Source organism: Thalia democratica, chromosome 1 (genome assembly GCF_965202585.1).
Source record: "Thalia democratica chromosome 1, ktThaDemo2.hap1.1, whole genome shotgun sequence".
Classification (NCBI taxonomy): Eukaryota; Metazoa; Chordata; class Thaliacea; order Salpida; family Salpidae; genus Thalia; species Thalia democratica.
In genome coordinates, this window is record NC_139165.1 from 44,464,969 (window position 1) to 44,483,294 (window position 18,326).

The following is an 18,326-nucleotide window of genomic DNA, read 5'->3' on the forward strand; positions in this document are numbered from 1 at the left end:
AATTTTGTTTATAGTATAAAACTATTCATTAACTTGTTATTAGTAAATGTTAAAAAAAAGTAATAATGTATATCATAATTTAATAAACTAATAGTTACAACTAGTTTTATTAAAGTAAATTGTTTCCTTCATAAACTTATTAATTTGAAATAGTTAAACTCACAACAATTTTTTTTCTTAACTCTTTTTAAAAAGCTAAAATAATTTTGAAAGTAAAAAATAGTTTTTTGATATAAAAAACAAACATATAAAAATTTTTACATACTTTATATTAAACTTTATAAAAATTATAAAGTCTATGAACCAAATGTATAGGTTTGTTTTGATAATTTGAAATGAATAAAATTGAAAACACTCGTATCCTGACTCATTATTACAACTATGTCTTAACTGTATACAAAATATTGAGAGCGCAGGAATGTCGACTAGAAGTTATTTTGGCACGCACTCAACCTGAAAACATGAGAAGTATGTCACCTGTGCAGCAGTCGGAACTTGAGCAAGAAATATTGAAAATTAATCCAGCATCAGGTTCTATTTGGGTTCAACGTAGGTTGGAATTCTTAGAAGGTGGTCTTTGTCGCTTGAATAAAAGATTGCACTCTTACCCATTGGATAGTTTTTCTGTTCGTAGGGAAATAACTCTGAACCTTATAGAGTATTGTAAAAGACTGATAAGCCGATTAAAAGTACTTCGAAAAGTTTATTTGTTTTTTGAAACCCTTCATGAACGGCTCAAGAGAAAAAATTTGTAGAAAATCGAAACTGACCAAGCTTAGTGTCTAACGATCCTGTATTTGGTATATTTTATATTATAAATCACATCAGTACTAAAAATATACTTTAATGTTTTCTTTCTTAAACAAGTTTTACATTAGAGTGTTTTAAATTTAAGTATTTTTCTTTGGGAACACTGGTATTATATTTAAACAAGTTAGCCCTCTTGAATTGGTATATTAACATTTTAAAATAAATTCAGTTCAGAAAATTTTGATCTAATTGTGTTTCATTTTACAATTAAATATAAATAAACGGAGCACTGTTTTATTCTCTAAATTGACCTATTATGAGTCTAAATTATCAGTAAATATCATGTAACTGTAGTCCTTATCAAATAGGCATAACTACTATTTGAACATATTACTAATTAGCTTAGTGTAGTCAGCGTGCGGTCCGCGACGTAATGTATAGATTGAGAATAATAAGTTAAGAACTCATTTGTTTAAACACTAGATTACCAGTTTACTTTAGTATTCCACCTTTACTATTAGATTATCAGTTTACTATGTTGCTGCCTTAGTAATTAACGCCCTCTGACATTAAAAATCACTCATACAGTAACCATGGTCTAAAGGTTATTAAGCTCTAAAGTTGCTAGTTGAAGTTAAACAAAAACGTGGTTTATTTTGAATTTTAAATGATAAGTATTTAAGTATTAAATTAAATGTTGTTCATGATTAACATTTTATTTAAATATTCAAACTAACATTTAAACAACGTCAATATATTACTTAACATAGCGAAGAAATGTATTCATGTTATTGAGATGTAACGTTTGAGTAACTATCAGTTTAAGCATCAAACAAATTAACTTTTTAAATCATTTACAGTTGATATCAAACTTTAATTCTAACAGTTAACATTAAATTAACTCTGTTAAACACTTTTTTGGAAAAAAATAGTAAAATTATTTTTAAGCCGAATAAGATCTAAATCACTATTTTTAAAGTAGTTTGAGAGAGACTTAAAACTAAAAAATTATAATATATTAGAAATACTTTGTATATGGAAAAATAAAAACAAATTGTACAGTAATCTTCCTTTATTGTACATATGTTTCTGTGTGTTAACGTATCAACACACTTTAACTGAGTTCTGTACAAAATAATTACTGTAATGAAGGAATAGAAGCATAGAATAAAGTGGGTGTATACATGTTTTTAATTAAAATAAAATAATTTCTACAGAGAATAGTTAATAATAGGTAAAATACTTAATATTAAATCCGACTGTTATAAAACTATATAATAATTGTAATTATTAAGTCTAAAACAAGTAAAGAAAACTAAAATACACAACAAAACAACAAATCATAATATAAACAAAGCACTCACGTTAAATGAATAATAAAAGAATAACTGATTCAAATTTACTGTTGTTAATGAATCAACGAAATACATTCATTACATTTAATAATTATGTCACAATATAACTGAGGTTATTTCAACTGTTTAATTTGTATTGCAAAGTTTGTTAATTTAGTTTTTATGTTTGTAATCTAATTTGAACAAAAATAAAACATCTACCATTACTTAGTGAATCAATAGAATTTAATAAAACTTAACAACGGCGAAGACAATAAAAGTCACAGAAACTCGATGTAATATGCATATTATATATTAAATACTTGTAAAGATTAAATCAAAGTTATATACAATTAGGAAGCAGATTTAGTTCAAATGTAAAAATCAAAAATGAAAAAAAATTAAAAATTAAGAAATCAAAACACTAAAAAAAACTTATTATTGAGCTTACGAAGTACTGACCGATAATTAAGTTGCAGCAACATACATGAAATCACAATAAATTAAATTACATATATATTGTGTTTAATAATTATAAAAAATTATAAAAATATAAAAAAAATAGTTGGTTGATAAAGTAACAGTCGGGTGTTTAAATTAAATATCCAATACATATATTTTAAATGTTTAATAAGTAAACTGTGTTATATATGAAAGTTAAAATGTAAAACAACAAGGTGGTCATATGCTAAGTATAAACCTGCAGTAAAACTACTAGCTCTCTTGGGCGTAGTAGGTAAAAAAGCACGGTTTATCTGTGATTTGAATACAGGCTTCCAATTATACTTGGAACTTAACACATAAAGGTGTGAAGAATTGTAGTAGGAGGGTAGTGAATATATGAAATGTCGGAGAATAGAAAGTGACTTGTGTAAAATAGATATATAAATAATAAATGAATAAAACTACATATTACTTGGGATATATAATTATATTAATATATGTTAAGTGAATGTGTGTGTGTGTATGTGAATGGTGAATGAAAAATATGGAAGGTGAGAAAGCGCCAAGGTGTTATTTGAAGAAGAACCGTCGGTTGTGTGCACAGTTGTTTGAAATATCACGTCTTTTATTTAGTAGTTGTTTACTATCTTCTGCTAAAATTGCCATTCGTTCAAGGTTGCATATTTGGCAGATCTTGTTCGCGCTACTGATGTTATTGTTGGCGTGGTGAAGGATGCTCCATTCCATTTCTGGTTTGGTTCCAGACCTGTCAAAATACTGCCAAACGAAATCTGATAATCTTGTGCTATCCTTTTTATTCACATGCTTAAAAGTATACTTATGCCCTGTGTACCTTTCTTTAAAGTGACCTCCTGTCGAACCAATATACACTTTATCCTTATTATTATCATTAACATTGTTATTACTTTTGTTATTATCTCCACTAAGCTTACATTTAACACGCACCTTATACACAACATTTTTAATTAAGCAGTTACCATGTAACGGACAGTTTATTTTATTCGACTTACGACAGTTGCAATTTTTACTTACATTGTTCTTGAATTTAAAACCACATTTAATTACTTCATTGTTATAAATATTACTGATATTGATATTTTTCTGGTTACCACAGTTATTATTATTATTATAATATATTATCAATATATAATAAAGTAGTTGGTCCATCCCTGCTTTGTAGACTCGAATCTTTTGGATGGTACTCCGGTTTGTTCCAGTTTCAGCTCCACACTACCACCATTATGCTCCATGGTGATTATCGCGTTGCTATAGTGAGCAGCGGGCCACGACCTCTGGCGCCACCTCATGGCCACTTTTTCGTTCTCGACCAGCTGAGTGTAGGTTCCGGTGACGTTGCCAGAAAAAAAATTAAATTCCTAGCCCACACTGGCGTCCTCTTTTACAGCGGATCTGGACCAGGCGGAGATCATTTGGGCGGTAGTCAAAAATTTGTAGAGATCCCTGGTCTCACATAGGAGCTTTTCTGTCATCACCAGTTTTTTGGTACTAATTCTGACGCCAACTTGGGCCAGTTCGGCTGCTGGTTTCTTTATCACCATCTGCTGGAACTCACGCTTCACCTGGGAGATTTTCTTCTTCTCTCCCGTATCCTTCAGAGAGTCTTTGGTAGGAACCTGAAGGGTAGCGCCGTAGTCTTTCTTTAGGTTATCGGTGTACTTGCCGAGGGCTTCCTGCACTTTCAATGCTCCTTTTGTGCGCATCAGCTCCTTCAGCTCATGACACCTCACTTGGTTTTTGTGAAGTAAACATTGACGTCAAGTTCGTGCGTTCCATTCTCGTTGCTCAGGTTTGGAATCTCAAGTTCTCCCTCGCAGGTAATGTCGGAACCTGTGTAACGGAAATGTTCTAAATATAACAATAGTTTTAGCTGTAATTTTCACAGTTCTTGTAAATTAATATCAAAAAAATTGTTGTCAATCTTTCTACAACGTATGTTAATTTGTATAAGCTAAGAAAGCTTAGACAGGGAACTATTTTAAATAGAAATTAAAACAGATATGATATGTGTAAAACTACTTCGAAGTTTTGAAGTTCAAAAAAAGTATTTTTTATCATAAAACTTTTATAAGTATAAAACTAAAAAGGTCACCTGATCGTCAGTTTTTCAGTTAAAGTTTTTAAAGTTTGAGATTTTTTTACTGAGTAAGATAAAATTAGTTGGAGTTGCTATAAGCTTATAGCAAATTTAGATTAGTGAAAGGTTCAAGTTAGATGGCTTTAATAATAAGCTCAAGCTTCTCTTAGATAGCTGAGTTTAAAGAAATAAAAACTGTAAATTAACAAATTTCATTTATCAGACAATTATCATTTTCAAAAAGTAAGTAATTCTTAATTCAAAAAAATTAAATTTTCATTAATTATATCAATAACCGTTGAAATTACCCTTCCACTGCAAACTGCATTAAATTCGAAAAAACTTATCATTTTGTTCTTTCTGTTGTCCAGCGTGGCTTCAACTTTACAGGATTTCACCTCAAAGATCTGACATCTTCCTCACTTCTCGTCATCGACAACAACAACAGCCTCAAGAAGCCTTATTGATCTCCTTTTTCGACCACTCGGTGGCGTCCTTCTCATACTTAAATAAAATAAAAATAAAATCAAAATAAAAAATATATTCAAACATAAACTAAAATTTATACAATTTCAGTAATGTAAGGTTGCACTCTTATATTTAAAATTAACGAATCTTTGATATACAAAAGATTGTGCACGCCTTTTTTTAACCATAAATCGCTGTTTTCAAAGCTCTTTTTTGCTCTAAAATTAAAAAAGAATAACTTTAAAGTTCTAATGAAAAAATTATGTTTTAAAATAAATCATAAATAATCAATTTAAATACAACAGATCAAAAGGAATAGAAAAACAGTTATAAACTCACCCTTTTTTAAACAAATGTTTTTGTAACGAAGAAACTCTTTTTGTGTAAGTACAACAAACTATGTTATTTTTTTATAAACTATAATAGTCTAATTTAAACAAAATTTTCATTAAGAGTATTTTAATATTTATTGATTGAATAGGGAAATCGATCATTTACACACTAAGGGCGTCGCAGGGGGTTAGTCATTGGAGTATATGTTCCATCTAAATAATCAAAGAAGTTATTATGATCTTATAAACTTTTAAAATTATTACTTTTAGGTAAGCTTTTGTTTTGAACTGTTTTTTGAAACGGTTGTACTTAAAAATATTAATTAAAGGGCTTTTACATACGTTTAAATTTTCTGCACCTCTTAACAAAAGCATCACACTTTGCTAATGATACGCACTAATGTTTAAAATTAATTAAATTATAAACTCTAAAAAAAAACATTACATTTAACTTTATAAACGAATGAAAGCATGGTTTTACTTTAACTACGTACATAAAACACAATTACTTTTTGATTAAATCTGGTAATTTCGAAATAAACTACAAGAGACAGTACTTTTATTAAACACAACTACGTAGATATTAGCTATAGCTCAATGCTAAAAAAATAACGTTTAAATGAAACCATAAATCTAGCTGTGCTAATTAAATAAGATATGCACTTTTGCCTTGGTCCAAAGTTTGTACCTTTTCGATTTCCTTACTATGATTTAAGGCAATTTGATGTTTAAAAAAAATCTTTTTGTTTTTATAGTAAAAGATAAAAAAAAATCGGCCTGAGAAAGAACTTTTTTTTGGTGAATCTGGCTCGCCGAATTGAAAAGTTGCCTACCTTTACTTTACTGTAGTATTTGATCACTATATCTAAAATTAAAATTAAAGTATACATTCATACACCTAATAATGCCTTGTTACTAGAAATATTTAAATCAAAATTTAGTTAGTGTTCAAAACTCATGTATAAGACCAGTTTTAGAGTGTAAGTATATTAATTACAAAATTAAATCCTGTTCAAACAAAATTTTTGTGGTAAATGGTTTTTTTTCTCATAGCAGAGCCATTATAGTTGAAGCATTTTTTCTAGCTGTACTAAATCCTGTACTTTTATGCTTTTTACTCATCAACACTAGATGCTTGAATATTTAATAATAGGGAATCATAGCTTTTACTATTTCGAAGTAAGAAAGCTTAAAAAATGACATCTCTAATTCAAACTCTACTAAAATAGGAAATTAATTTTAAGGATTTTTTGTCAATTATTGGCTATAAGTTGGTTAGTTTGTAGTTATTTTTATTAGAAATAGAATTTTTTTTTGGTTGAAACAAATTATTTTTTGCCATAAAAGTTTTAATAAATATCAGTATAGGCAGGAACGTCAACTGGAAGTTATTTTGGCACGCGCTCAACCTCAAAACATAAGAAGTATGTCACTTGAGCAGCAGTTGGAACTCCGGCAAGAAATATTGAAGATCAATCCAAAATGGGATGCAGGCTCGAGTTGAGGTTAATCTTTTAAGAAGAAAGTTATAAAAATTTGTATGGAATGCTGAATATATTTCCGTGGTATACAGTAAGAGAAAGGCTGCTTCTGGTTGAGATTTATCACAAACTAGTAGACCGAATCCATGCACTTCAAAGGTATGCTTTGTTTTTCCGAGCCCTTCATGAGCAGTACAAAAGAAATAAAAAGTTGAATAACGAACAGAAACTATCAAAATTGCGTCTAATGTAAATGTATAGATTGAGTAACTGGTCTGAACAGTTTGTATTTTAATAGCTTATAATTTTATCTTTTATATCCTTTTAGCCAACTCAATTTTTAGTTTTACCAATTTTAAAACATAAGTTCCAGAGTTTAAATTTGTTAATTTAGTCTATCCATTTTTTATAATAAACGTGGTCTAAATCCTCTTTTTTTTTTGTGTGTGTTTGTTTCAAAGTGTATCAAAATTGTTTTGAAAAACTTCATTCTGTTTCTTTTTAAAATTAATCAAAAGTAGACGAAGCTAATTTAATGCCAATTAAAGAAGCTGTCTACCCCTATGTTAAGGATTTTTTATATTTTGTTCCTATTGTCAGGTTGCTAAAACAATATTTTTGGTTACACGAACAATTGTAAATTGTTGATAGTTGACCAGTAAAAAAAGAGTTTTATTCTAAATGCAAATATTTTGCCCTTAAGCTAATTTGTAGATAGTATTTTTCTGCAAAATTATTACTGATTTCTGTTTCGCTTTACTAGGCTTCCTCTAAATTTTAAGATCTCTATGACCAGTTTTATTATATCTTAGAGAATTTATTCAAAAACAGCTCCTTGATATCAGATTTTCTTATACACCAAGTGCATACATCATACTTACATCTATCACATTTTGTGTTCAATACATGTTAACAAGTATCAGTTTAAAGCTATTGCTTCAAAAATTACTTCGTAGCGTGGTTGCTAGATTTTAATGAGAAAACCACCAACAAACTACTTGAACATGACATTTTACAAAACATAATTTATTAAACAAAAGTTCTTTGATCTATACAGAACCGCTTGTTTCTGAGTTTACGAAAACCCTGTTTCGTAGCATAGCTTCTGTAAATCTTAAATTTTTACAATCATACACGAAGCTTTGAAAAGTAAAAATGATACATCTAAAACTTCTTAACACCTCAAATGATAAAGACTGCAGGAGCACAAGAGCAATAATTTTTTTATGTAATGTTAAACGAGACATATAAGTTTACTGAAAAGTCACCTTATTAACTTTTTTACCTTATTAAAATTTTTAAATACAAACATTTGAAACTCGATATAATGGATGAATTTGTCGTGCCCTCCCGAGAATAGCGTCCCATAACAAAGGTGCTGTAAGTAAACATATATAAAAAATCAAGGCAAAACTTATGTTTTACATTGAACAAAAATGTGTTTGCTTTATTACATAAAAATGTTGTATTTATTCTACAGCGAGGTAAAAATTCAAAAAATAAAATTCTATTGCTCCTGCTAAATGGTAATTTAAGTTTAGAATGATAAGCCTTGCTGAATTCAGATCTATTTAAGTCTATTCAAACTAGCATCATTACTAGTATTTTTTTAATTAGAGGTTTTATTTTTTTCTTTAAACAACTTTAGTACCAATCTGTAATGTATTATAAACAAATTTTATATGTAATGTACATTATAAAAATTTATAGAATTTAAAAAAATGTTGCCTTTTTATGTAGCTCATACTCCCTTAAATGTCTTTTAACCTTACTGTATGTAACGCTTGGTATTTTTTACTGTATTATCGGCAGGACGTTTTGCTTTATATGCTAAATTTGTTTCTTCTTAATAAATAACATAGTTTGTAAAAGCTGAAATTTATTAATTTCACGAGTGCTTTGAAAAGCTTGTGAGAAGTTAGATAAAAAATTGCTAAAGTTTAAGTTTTTAACTAAAGATAAAAAACTTGTTTATCGTACATTACAGATTGATACTAAAGTTGTTTAAAATAAATTTAAGCTCTAATTAAAAAAAATATATACTAACAATGATACCTTTTTAATTATGATAAAAAACTTTTAACCTTTTATGAGTAGATTGTTAAACAGTTTAGCAGTCCGTTTTTAACTTATTCTGACAATCTCTAATGTTTTTAGTAAGTTTTACTTGTATAAGGTTAACGATAGAAAAATAAAGCTTTTCTTTTCTTGTTTTTAAACGTAAAAGTTAAAAAAGATATTTGTTTAAATAATGGTTTTATTTCGTAAAACATTTTATGGTAAAACTATTTTGTGTGTTTTTTATTATTTTAAATGTACTTAACTTTAAACTTTAAAAAAGTTCAAATCCTAAATAAGAAACGTCAACATTCAACTATTAAAAAAGAAGCAAATTAGCTACTAAACGGTGTTTTTTATGAGAAATTAGAATTAATTCTATTCATAAAACAATTTCTTTCAATAAAACTGTTATGAATAATTCTAAATTACATAAATCTTTAATGATAAGTTATTTAAAAAGTTGCTTAAAGTATTACAATAAATTTCTTTTACTAAAACTAAAAAAAATTAAAGTTTAAACCAGTGTTTATTAAGTTTTGCAACTGTGTGCTGAGAAATATTTTACAGTATGAAATAAGTTTACTTTTTAGTATATTTGCATCTTATAACTTTTTCAATTAACTATTATTAATAGCTATTAATGATTTATAATGTTGAAGACCATAAAAAAAAGCAAAAACTTTTTAAGAAAACATTTACTTAATAGTTTAGTTTGAACAGAATTTATAAAGATCTACTATGCTCAATTTTGAAGACTTAGTTTAACATAATTTTATTAAAAATATGGCAATTCCAACGAAAAATAATCATTAATTTTTATCATATTTAGCTTTTAATTATAATAATACTCTTATATATTTTTGATAGTATCAAGAAAATAGTAGTTAAAAAGCTTTTTGTTTTTGGATGTTCTTTTTTTTAATTTAATAGAGTTAAAACTAGTATGTTTCAATCTATCACTTTTATTGTTCTACAAACTGTATATGAGTCTTTGAAAAAAACAATTATAAGTTATTTAAAATCATGTTAGTTGAAAAGCTTTGTTTTTCACAGGACACTCATTAGTTTTTTAACTAAGATTTATTGTCAGTTGTAAAAAAAATAACTTTTAAAGTTGATTATGCACTCATATGATTATGAATTAAACTAATTTTTCGAATTACCACTTGATAATTAGTTTTAAAACAACTGATTACTTTTGAACTAAATAGATAATCTTATATAAATCAACATTTATTATAAAATAGATGAATGATGTATAAATATTAAAGCATATGTTTAATAAGTGAATCTTATTTAGTTAAAACTAATTTCTGAAGAACTGAAAAAAAATTGTACTATGAGATAGAGATTTTAAATTATTACTTTTAATTAAACCTACAATAAATGTTATAAACTACAGATTTTGGTTTTTGAAAAATGTTTAAGTTTGCCAGTGATTAAAAGGAGAAGTATCAAAGAAAAATAATTATACTAAGTAAAAATTATTGTCGTTTAATATTTTAAAAATTGTTAATACATTGTAAAAGTTATAAAATCACAAATTTTAAAGTTGAATACTACTGTTTAGTTTTTGTAAAAAAAAATTTATGACGCATCTACTAATTTTAACACCTTGCATTTTACTAGACTTTGATAACTTTACCTTCATCTACACTAGGCAAAATGAAGCCATACTCTGCTCTTCCATTAGGATACCCATGTCCAGTTGCGAAGCACCAGTACCCTGCGATCCACGACGGCCAGGATCCAATTCCCCTTTCCATCCTGGTGAGCAAGAAGATTGTTGGTCAGATCCTGGGACTGAAAGGCAGTAACATACGAAAAATGGCAATTTCCAGCAGGACCAAGATCCACATCGACAGCAACAGGTTCGGCACAGGCGAAGATAGCATTGTCAAAGTCTCTGGACCTGCCAACGGCTGCGCAGAGGTTGCCTATCAAATTTTGAGCATTTTCCACGCCCCAATGTCTCCATGCCAATCTCCTTGCCCGCTCATGGTTGCGTTTCCCCATCGTTACTATCAGTACTTGTTTGGAAACACAAAGCTCGTCGGGGAAATTGAAAAAAAGTTTTATGTGGGAGTTAAGAAAGAAGGGCCTGCGGTAAGAGGCTGCGGTTTTATGAAAATTGAGGGTACACATGAAGGTATTAGGAGAGCAATTTCAAGTCTGTTGACAGAATTCTACGGCCTGTATAATGCAGGTTTTGCAAATGATCAAAGTCAAAAAGACGATCATCCTAATTCAATAAACTCTTTGCAATGTGAAGTCGAGTTTTATGTACCATATAGCTTTTCAGAAGAACGATACAACACTAACGATTTGAACGGACTGTTTTCTACAAGAAATGCTAAAATGGACTTGAAAGTTATCAAAAAAGGCATTGAAGAGCTATCTTGTGACGGCAAGCCTGCTAGAATGGCCCGGTTCGGAATTAGCGGTAAACTGCTCAACGTATTGAAAGCGCAGTATTGCATATTTGAAAGTATGCAAAAGTGCAAAGACAATTTTGTGCATCTTGATTTAGAGATCTCCACCAAATCTTACGAGGTGACCAGAGGTAGTGGAAGATTTCAAGCTGAAAATATCCAAGAGTGCAAGCACATGAAGTTCGATCAGTCAGAAGGAAATGTGGCTGTATGTTTGGAAGGAAAATTTTTCAACGTGCAAAGAACTTTCAAAAGTCTGATGATGCTTGAGCTTAGCAACAAATAAAGTTATTTCTCAAAGTTCGGATGTTTTGTGTTTGTTATACTCTATCTGTTCCGTATTTTTTTTAAATACCGTTTGAGTTAATCTAATGAATTCTGTTGCTTTCAAATTTGTATAACTTTTCTCAGTTTGAAATGGTGTGTGTTTTAGAACTTGTTGTTGAATAAAGAAATATATTAATAGGCAAATCCTTGTTTTAGTTGATAAACAATAGCTTCTATATTTTAAAATTAATGTAATTAAATTTATCCGCTTCATCAGCTGCTTGAACACTAGCGGCAAATATTTAGACAAACATCTTTTCAAAAGTTTGCTTGATGTCAAACCTTTTTTAAACATCCGGATAAACGTTCTCGTATGTAGTAAGAATAGAAAGTATTAGCTTTGTATATATTAGACCCAGTCTTTTTTAATTAGTAACGTAATTATTAATCTACTAATGTAGAACTCCGACTTATATTTTGAATTTTTTTTAAAACTTCATAATCAGCAATATTTTGTGTTTATTCCTGTTATACCTGTTTTAATAAAAGTTTTAATGGTATATGCTTTTATGTTTTACTAGTAAAACTTAAATAATATTGACAAATTTGACGTTTTTAAAGCGTAAAACACTTGTTTTTGATCCTGTTTATTTAACTATTAGCTTAATGGAAACATTTGTTATTAGACACTATATTAGCTATTACAATATTTTGGCAAAGTATAAAACATCTATTAAAAATAGGCTATGTATAAAACCTAGATTTATAACTTTTCGTTTGCGCAACTAATTTAGAAAAAGTTTTATTTTATACAATTTTGTAAAAATTTTAATTATCAACCGTTGATGGTTTCACTTGAATACCAAAGTATGGTCTGGCTTAAGATATATTTATTTCAAGTTATTTATGTAAACTACAAAACCTTTCTCGATTTCAAATTTTCGTTATTAATAATTTAAATTAAAAAAGTAAGTTAAGGTCAATTGTATTAATTCCACAAAACGTTACTTACTGAATTCTTTTGATATCCTAATTTAATAGTTTTTAAGGGCAACAGGTAATTAAACTTCATTGTAGAAACAGTTGGAAAACAAAAAGTCTTGTAATAAATTAATTAAATCTGTTTGAGAATAAATCTTAAAAGTAAAGAAAATATCAGAGTGCTTAAGAAAATGTATATACTATGCGGAAATATTTAATAAAAAAATGACTATTTATTAATGCTTTAGCATTTCTTTACAAACTATATATGTTTATTTATAAAATAAGCAAATAATTTTGATGTTTTTAACAAATTAATATGAGCCTTTTTTAACATCTGTTGAAAAAGTATATGAATCAGTTATTATTAAAGATGTTATAAAACCATATCAATACATAAGGATGATAAATCATCCATTTAGATGTAAAGAATTTGATATGTCTTACTTAGAATAAAGAAGCAACCTAACATGCTTTAGAGTTATTTCTAGTACTTAATTTTTCCACGATATAAACTTGAAAATGATATAAACACATCAAAAAAATTGACCTTTTGTTATTTTACTAGGTTCTGAACATTGACGTCGAAATAAATTAATTTTTTTTATGACTTGGTAACCGAAAGAATTTTTTGTAAAACAGGTCCTCAGACCAAACTTTTAGAACACTTTTTTTTTTCGTTCAATGAGCAGAATATTATACATTTTGCTATTAAGAAATTGTTCATAATGTTTTTTTTAGTTAATCTTGTTTTTAAGTACATGTATTAATTGTCTGTATTAAACATTTTTTAATTCATGTTAACTTTATAAAAAGTTTTTGATTTAGGAGAAACTTAAAAAATATTATAACTGTTTACTTTTTTATTTATTTTAACTAAGCTACAATTTCTAATGCATTTGTATGTGAAGCATTTATTTATGTATGACATTTACATCCGATTTTTTAAAACACAAGCATACCAAGGTTTTATGGTTTAAAAATTTACTATGAAGTACTTTTTAAGGTAGCCAAAATTATAAATCACTACTATGAAGTCAACTACTTGAAAGCAATTTAGATAGTGTAAAATTCTAGGTTTTTCTAGACTCAAAAAATACTGCGATTAGTTTCACAAATATATATTACGTTTTCAGTTATTATGTAGTTGTGTTTAGTATACCGGGGAAATAAAAAGAATTTAATAGACATGTCGTTGCAGACTGTTGAAAAAACAAAAATTTATTTCAGAAACAGATGTAAAATGATAAGTTACGCAAGCTTTATAATTTAGATCAGAGTTTGAGGTTTGGCGTTTTTAAAGAATTTACGGAATTTGAAGCTACATAAAACGATTTTTTAGTCAGGAAAAATTAGTTGATAGTTGTCATGTTTGCTTTTAAAAATTTAGGAAAGCAAATCGAATGTTAAGAACTAGGCCGTGGTAATTTTCAAGTGTTTGGTTGACTCGACTGTCAGAAAATGAATGTCTTAACACACAACTTTATTTCGAAAGTATATAAACTGTTGTAAAAGTAGTTGCTAAGGTTCTAAAAAAAAATAAACATTCACTTACAAATGGGATTTAGTGCAAAATATGTTATACAAACAAATCAATTTAAACAAATTAATATTATAAAATTAATGAAAATTCTATAACTATCAATTATGAAACTTGTTACTAGCCTGGTTCAAAATATATTACAAAAACTTTTTACTGTTTATATACGTAAAAATGTACAAGGTTATACATTTAACATTTGTTAGTCATAAGTGAGAAAAATTATATTTGCTTGTGCCTATTTTAAACATTTTCATTCAACCATGTGTCGACTAAGTAATATAGTCATACAATATAACTAGGTATAAACGATAAAACTTTACTATTAATAAAAATATATTAAAATAGTACATTTGAAAGTTTCAAATAGAATAATAGCTACCGGTAATAAAACACAAAGCTATAAAATTAGGAACATATAAAACACTTACCAAATAACTTACTTCTTTGAGTTGTACTTTTTTGTTCTCATGACTATAATTATTGCTTTGTCAATTAATTATACTTTGTAAATAGTTTTCTTATTACGAAGTTTAAAAAAAAATGTTTTGAAAATATACTTTTTTTAATATTTTTGTTTGTCTATAATAACAATTATATTACTTTGAATTGTTTATTCAAAATTAACAAACATTATGCACTAGTTTATATATAAAAATCAAAATACAATGTTACTTACAAATTAGTTTGTTTAAAATTTTTAATGAACTAAAAAAGTTTGAAAAAAACCTAAATTAAGTAAATCCGTGTAACAATAACTAAGAAGAATACACGTTAAAAATAAAAACTTTCGGCAGACTAAACTCAAAAAGCGTTAAATAAGAAGTTAGCATTGTAGATATAAGTCAAAGCATAAAAATCAAATTTCGGACTGAAAGTTCGTTTTAGTGCACCGAATGACCACAACAAAAAAAATGAAAACATAAAACACTTAAGCTCTTTTCTGCTGAACGCAGGCGTTCAACAGCTTGGCTTCGGCGAGGGTCTGGCTCATGTCTTTCAGCTCGCACCTGGGGAAGGTGGTCATGTAGACGAAGTTGCCGGCGGAGCGGGACTCGGCCACGTCGCGGAGGTGCTGGACGGTGTGCGAGTGGTTGAACTCCTGCACTATGCGGCTCCCGTCGGCCAGCCTGATCTGCAGCTTGGTTTTCGGCTTGCTCGGGTCAACCTCGATGTTCACCTGCTCCTGTGATGAATGCAAAGTTTAACCTTTTTTTTTGTAGTTTTAAAAAGTTAAGCCTTTATATCCTTTCGAGTATTAGTTAAAACAACAATATAAATCGTACATTAAAATTCATTAGCTGTTAAACACGGCTATTTGCCAACTATCTTACAAGGTATTGCAAATGGAAAGGTTAGTTAATTATAGTTGTTATATTTTTGATACCTCTCGATTAGCTCAACTGACTTTTACACAACTTAAAATATACCAACGCACACTTATTTTAATTAAAACTTACCTGTGGTTTAGCAGAGCTGTCTCCCTGTGAAGCGGCCTGATCAACATTAGAAGTGCTGGGGGTGCTCCCCAGAGTGCATCCCTGACCCGTGAAGGCCTTGAACTTCTTTTTGGGAGCAACAAATTCCTGTTCGTGCTGATCCTCCATTTTGATGTCGACCATGGTGGAACGGTCTTCCGGAATGAGCTCCGGTGGGATCCTACCCTGGCTTATGTGAGCCAAAAACTCTTTGTTTTCTTCAATCTTTCTGAGTGTCCTGGCACCTGAAATAGCATTATCGTATAGAATTAGCATAATTAGACTTTTACAAACTAATTAACTCTATCAGCTTATAAAAATATGTGCTTTAAGACGATCACTGGTTTGTTAAAAAGTGTAAAATAAAAACTGTGTTCTTTAATATCTTTAACGTTGTTTAATGACTAATAATATTATTTTAAACATAATTATTTTTAAACAATTTCAAACAATGTAAACAGAAAATTTTCTCAGAGAATTTAAATAAAAACCGAACTTTAAACTTCACATTTAAAATTTCAGGTGTTTACAAAGACACAAACCTTCGTCGTCATCCTCTCCCTTCTGAACAGTGAACCCGTTCTTCCACACGGTCAGGTTCACCTTCAAAAACTTGGGTTTGCTCCTCACCGCCGACTGCAGCGGCTGCGCGGGTTGCGAGTCCTCGGTGGTGGGCGAGTTGGAATCGCCCAGCCTGTGACCGCGGCCCCCAAAGTAGCTGGTCTGCTGCTGGTCCTCGTCGTCAGACATGTCCTGCTCCTCAACGGCTCCGTGCTTCCTAGCGCTGCTAAACAGCGACTTCACGTTGTCCTTCATCGACTTCTTTGGTCCTTGAATGTTCAAATTGTTACTTTTTTTGTTAAAATAATTTACTTTTGACCCTTTTAGTTAGTATTTTTTTTAATTTGAAATACGTAAAATGAAAAGATTAATTTCAATTTCTTATTTTATTTAAAAGTACTTTAGATATAAATAAATACCCATACAGTATATTAATTCAAGATAGTTAAAATTGAAACTTTTAGCAACCTTAATTGTATAAATATAAGTAATAAAATGATTGAAACTAATGATAACTAAAAAATATATATATATTAGTTTAGTACTTTAATTTTTTTAGTACAAAAAGTATTTTTAAATTCTTCAGTTCAATATAGCTTGTAAACATTTAGTTTATGTACTGTTCATCTTCACATCTGTACATACACATATGTATATCAATTGAGGCATTTAAACAACTTTAAATGTACTAAGTTCGTCTCTTTCAACAATACAAGCAAACTCCCAGCACTCACCCAAAATCATGTTTCCACTGTTTTGTGATCCGCCAGCGTAGAATCCCTGCTGCTCACCGTCACTGTCGTCGCTCTGCTGGTTCTTGTAATCAGAAACAGTCATGAACTTTTTGTTCTGCTTGGCCGGCTTGGTGCCTGTTGAATTTTTTTAACAAACTCCTTATCATCTTAGATAAAATTATTTACACTAAACCAATGTTTACAATAAATATTCATAAGATTACATAATTGAAGGAAACAAAAGGAAAAATATTACTTTTAGCAGCTGGTGGGTTAGCAGGTGCTTGTGCAGCTTGTGGTGCAGATGCTGACACTGGTGGTGGCTGATTATCAACAGGTTGTTCTTCAGCTTGCATCGGCTCATCCCCTTGCGAGTAGAACATCTCAATAGCTGCACCAACTTCAAAGCTGTTGGCATCCAGAAAAAACTTGGCTCTTTCTGCCGATTCGCCAGTGACTCCACAAAATTGGGCAATCTTTTCTTGTTGTTCAGCATTCATTGTTTATGTTTTATTTTATTTTCAGGCTTTAGAATTTAATGGTTTGTCAATTTGTATACACAGAAAAACATGATTAAATATTTATCAAATAGTAAAAAAAATTTTAACTACAAACTTTAATACAAATTATGATGTACTTGTGATATTTGTATTTGTACTAAATTGTTTATTTTAGGTAATTTAAACAAGTTGGTTTAAAGTATAAACATAAACATGGTTTAAAAAAGACAATCATGCTCAAATTATCCTGGGGTCTTTTTTTGTAAAACGTAGATAAGAACTTCATAGTTTTTAACTAATAAATATGAGAAAATTTTTATAAAAATAGCTTGGGTATATATAAACCTGCTAGAGTAAATCAGGATTTAGGGAACACTCTTTATAAAACATTTTTCCTAAAATTGAACATCTTATTAACATATAAATGGTAGAAAATAAAGATTTTGCTAGATATCGTTTTGAACAAGCCACTTTTACTAATTTTACTGGATTACAAACAATTTAGATATATAAAAGGTATAAAAACTTCATTCATGGAAACCTTTAGCTTAAGTTCTTTTATTTTAAAACAAGTAGGGATGAGTATAAAAATTATAAAAAGAGCAAATAAATATTGTTGTAGTAAATGTATCTATGAAACATGGGTAGGTGTCAAGTTTGCACAAGGGGACAAAATTGCACGAAGACAAAACTGCACAAAGATACTTTTGCACAAGTTGAATTTTTTTTTTTTGTTACAAGTTTATCTATTTACTTTTTTTTTTTTCATTTTACTATCACTGTTACCCCTAACCCTTCGTCCGTAGCTTTAAATTATTTTATTTTTATTTATTCATTTTTCTTGATT

At 28.9% G+C, this 18,326-nt stretch overlaps 2 protein-coding genes across 2 annotated transcripts; both read right to left on the reverse strand.

Moving 5' to 3' along the window:
- Positions 1-3,688: 3,688 nt before the first annotated feature.
- Positions 3,689-4,270, reverse strand: LOC145836337 (activator of 90 kDa heat shock protein ATPase homolog 1-like). The gene is made up of 2 exons (XM_082944150.1): positions 3,935-4,270; positions 3,689-3,880 (listed from the first exon to the last, which is right to left on the reverse strand). The coding sequence occupies exons 1-2, from the start codon at positions 4,268-4,270 to the stop codon at positions 3,689-3,691; spliced, it is 528 nt and encodes a 175-aa protein (XP_082800276.1).
- A 10,546-nt stretch (positions 4,271-14,816) lies between these two features.
- Positions 14,817-17,498, reverse strand: LOC145829418 (NSFL1 cofactor p47-like). Its single transcript, XM_082937202.1, has 5 exons — positions 17,236-17,498; positions 16,980-17,114; positions 16,227-16,514; positions 15,667-15,929; positions 14,817-15,392 (listed from the first exon to the last, which is right to left on the reverse strand). The coding sequence occupies exons 1-5, from the start codon at positions 17,477-17,479 to the stop codon at positions 15,138-15,140; spliced, it is 1,185 nt and encodes a 394-aa protein (XP_082793328.1). The 5' UTR covers positions 17,480-17,498; the 3' UTR covers positions 14,817-15,137.
- Between the last annotated feature and the right edge of the window lie 828 nt (positions 17,499-18,326).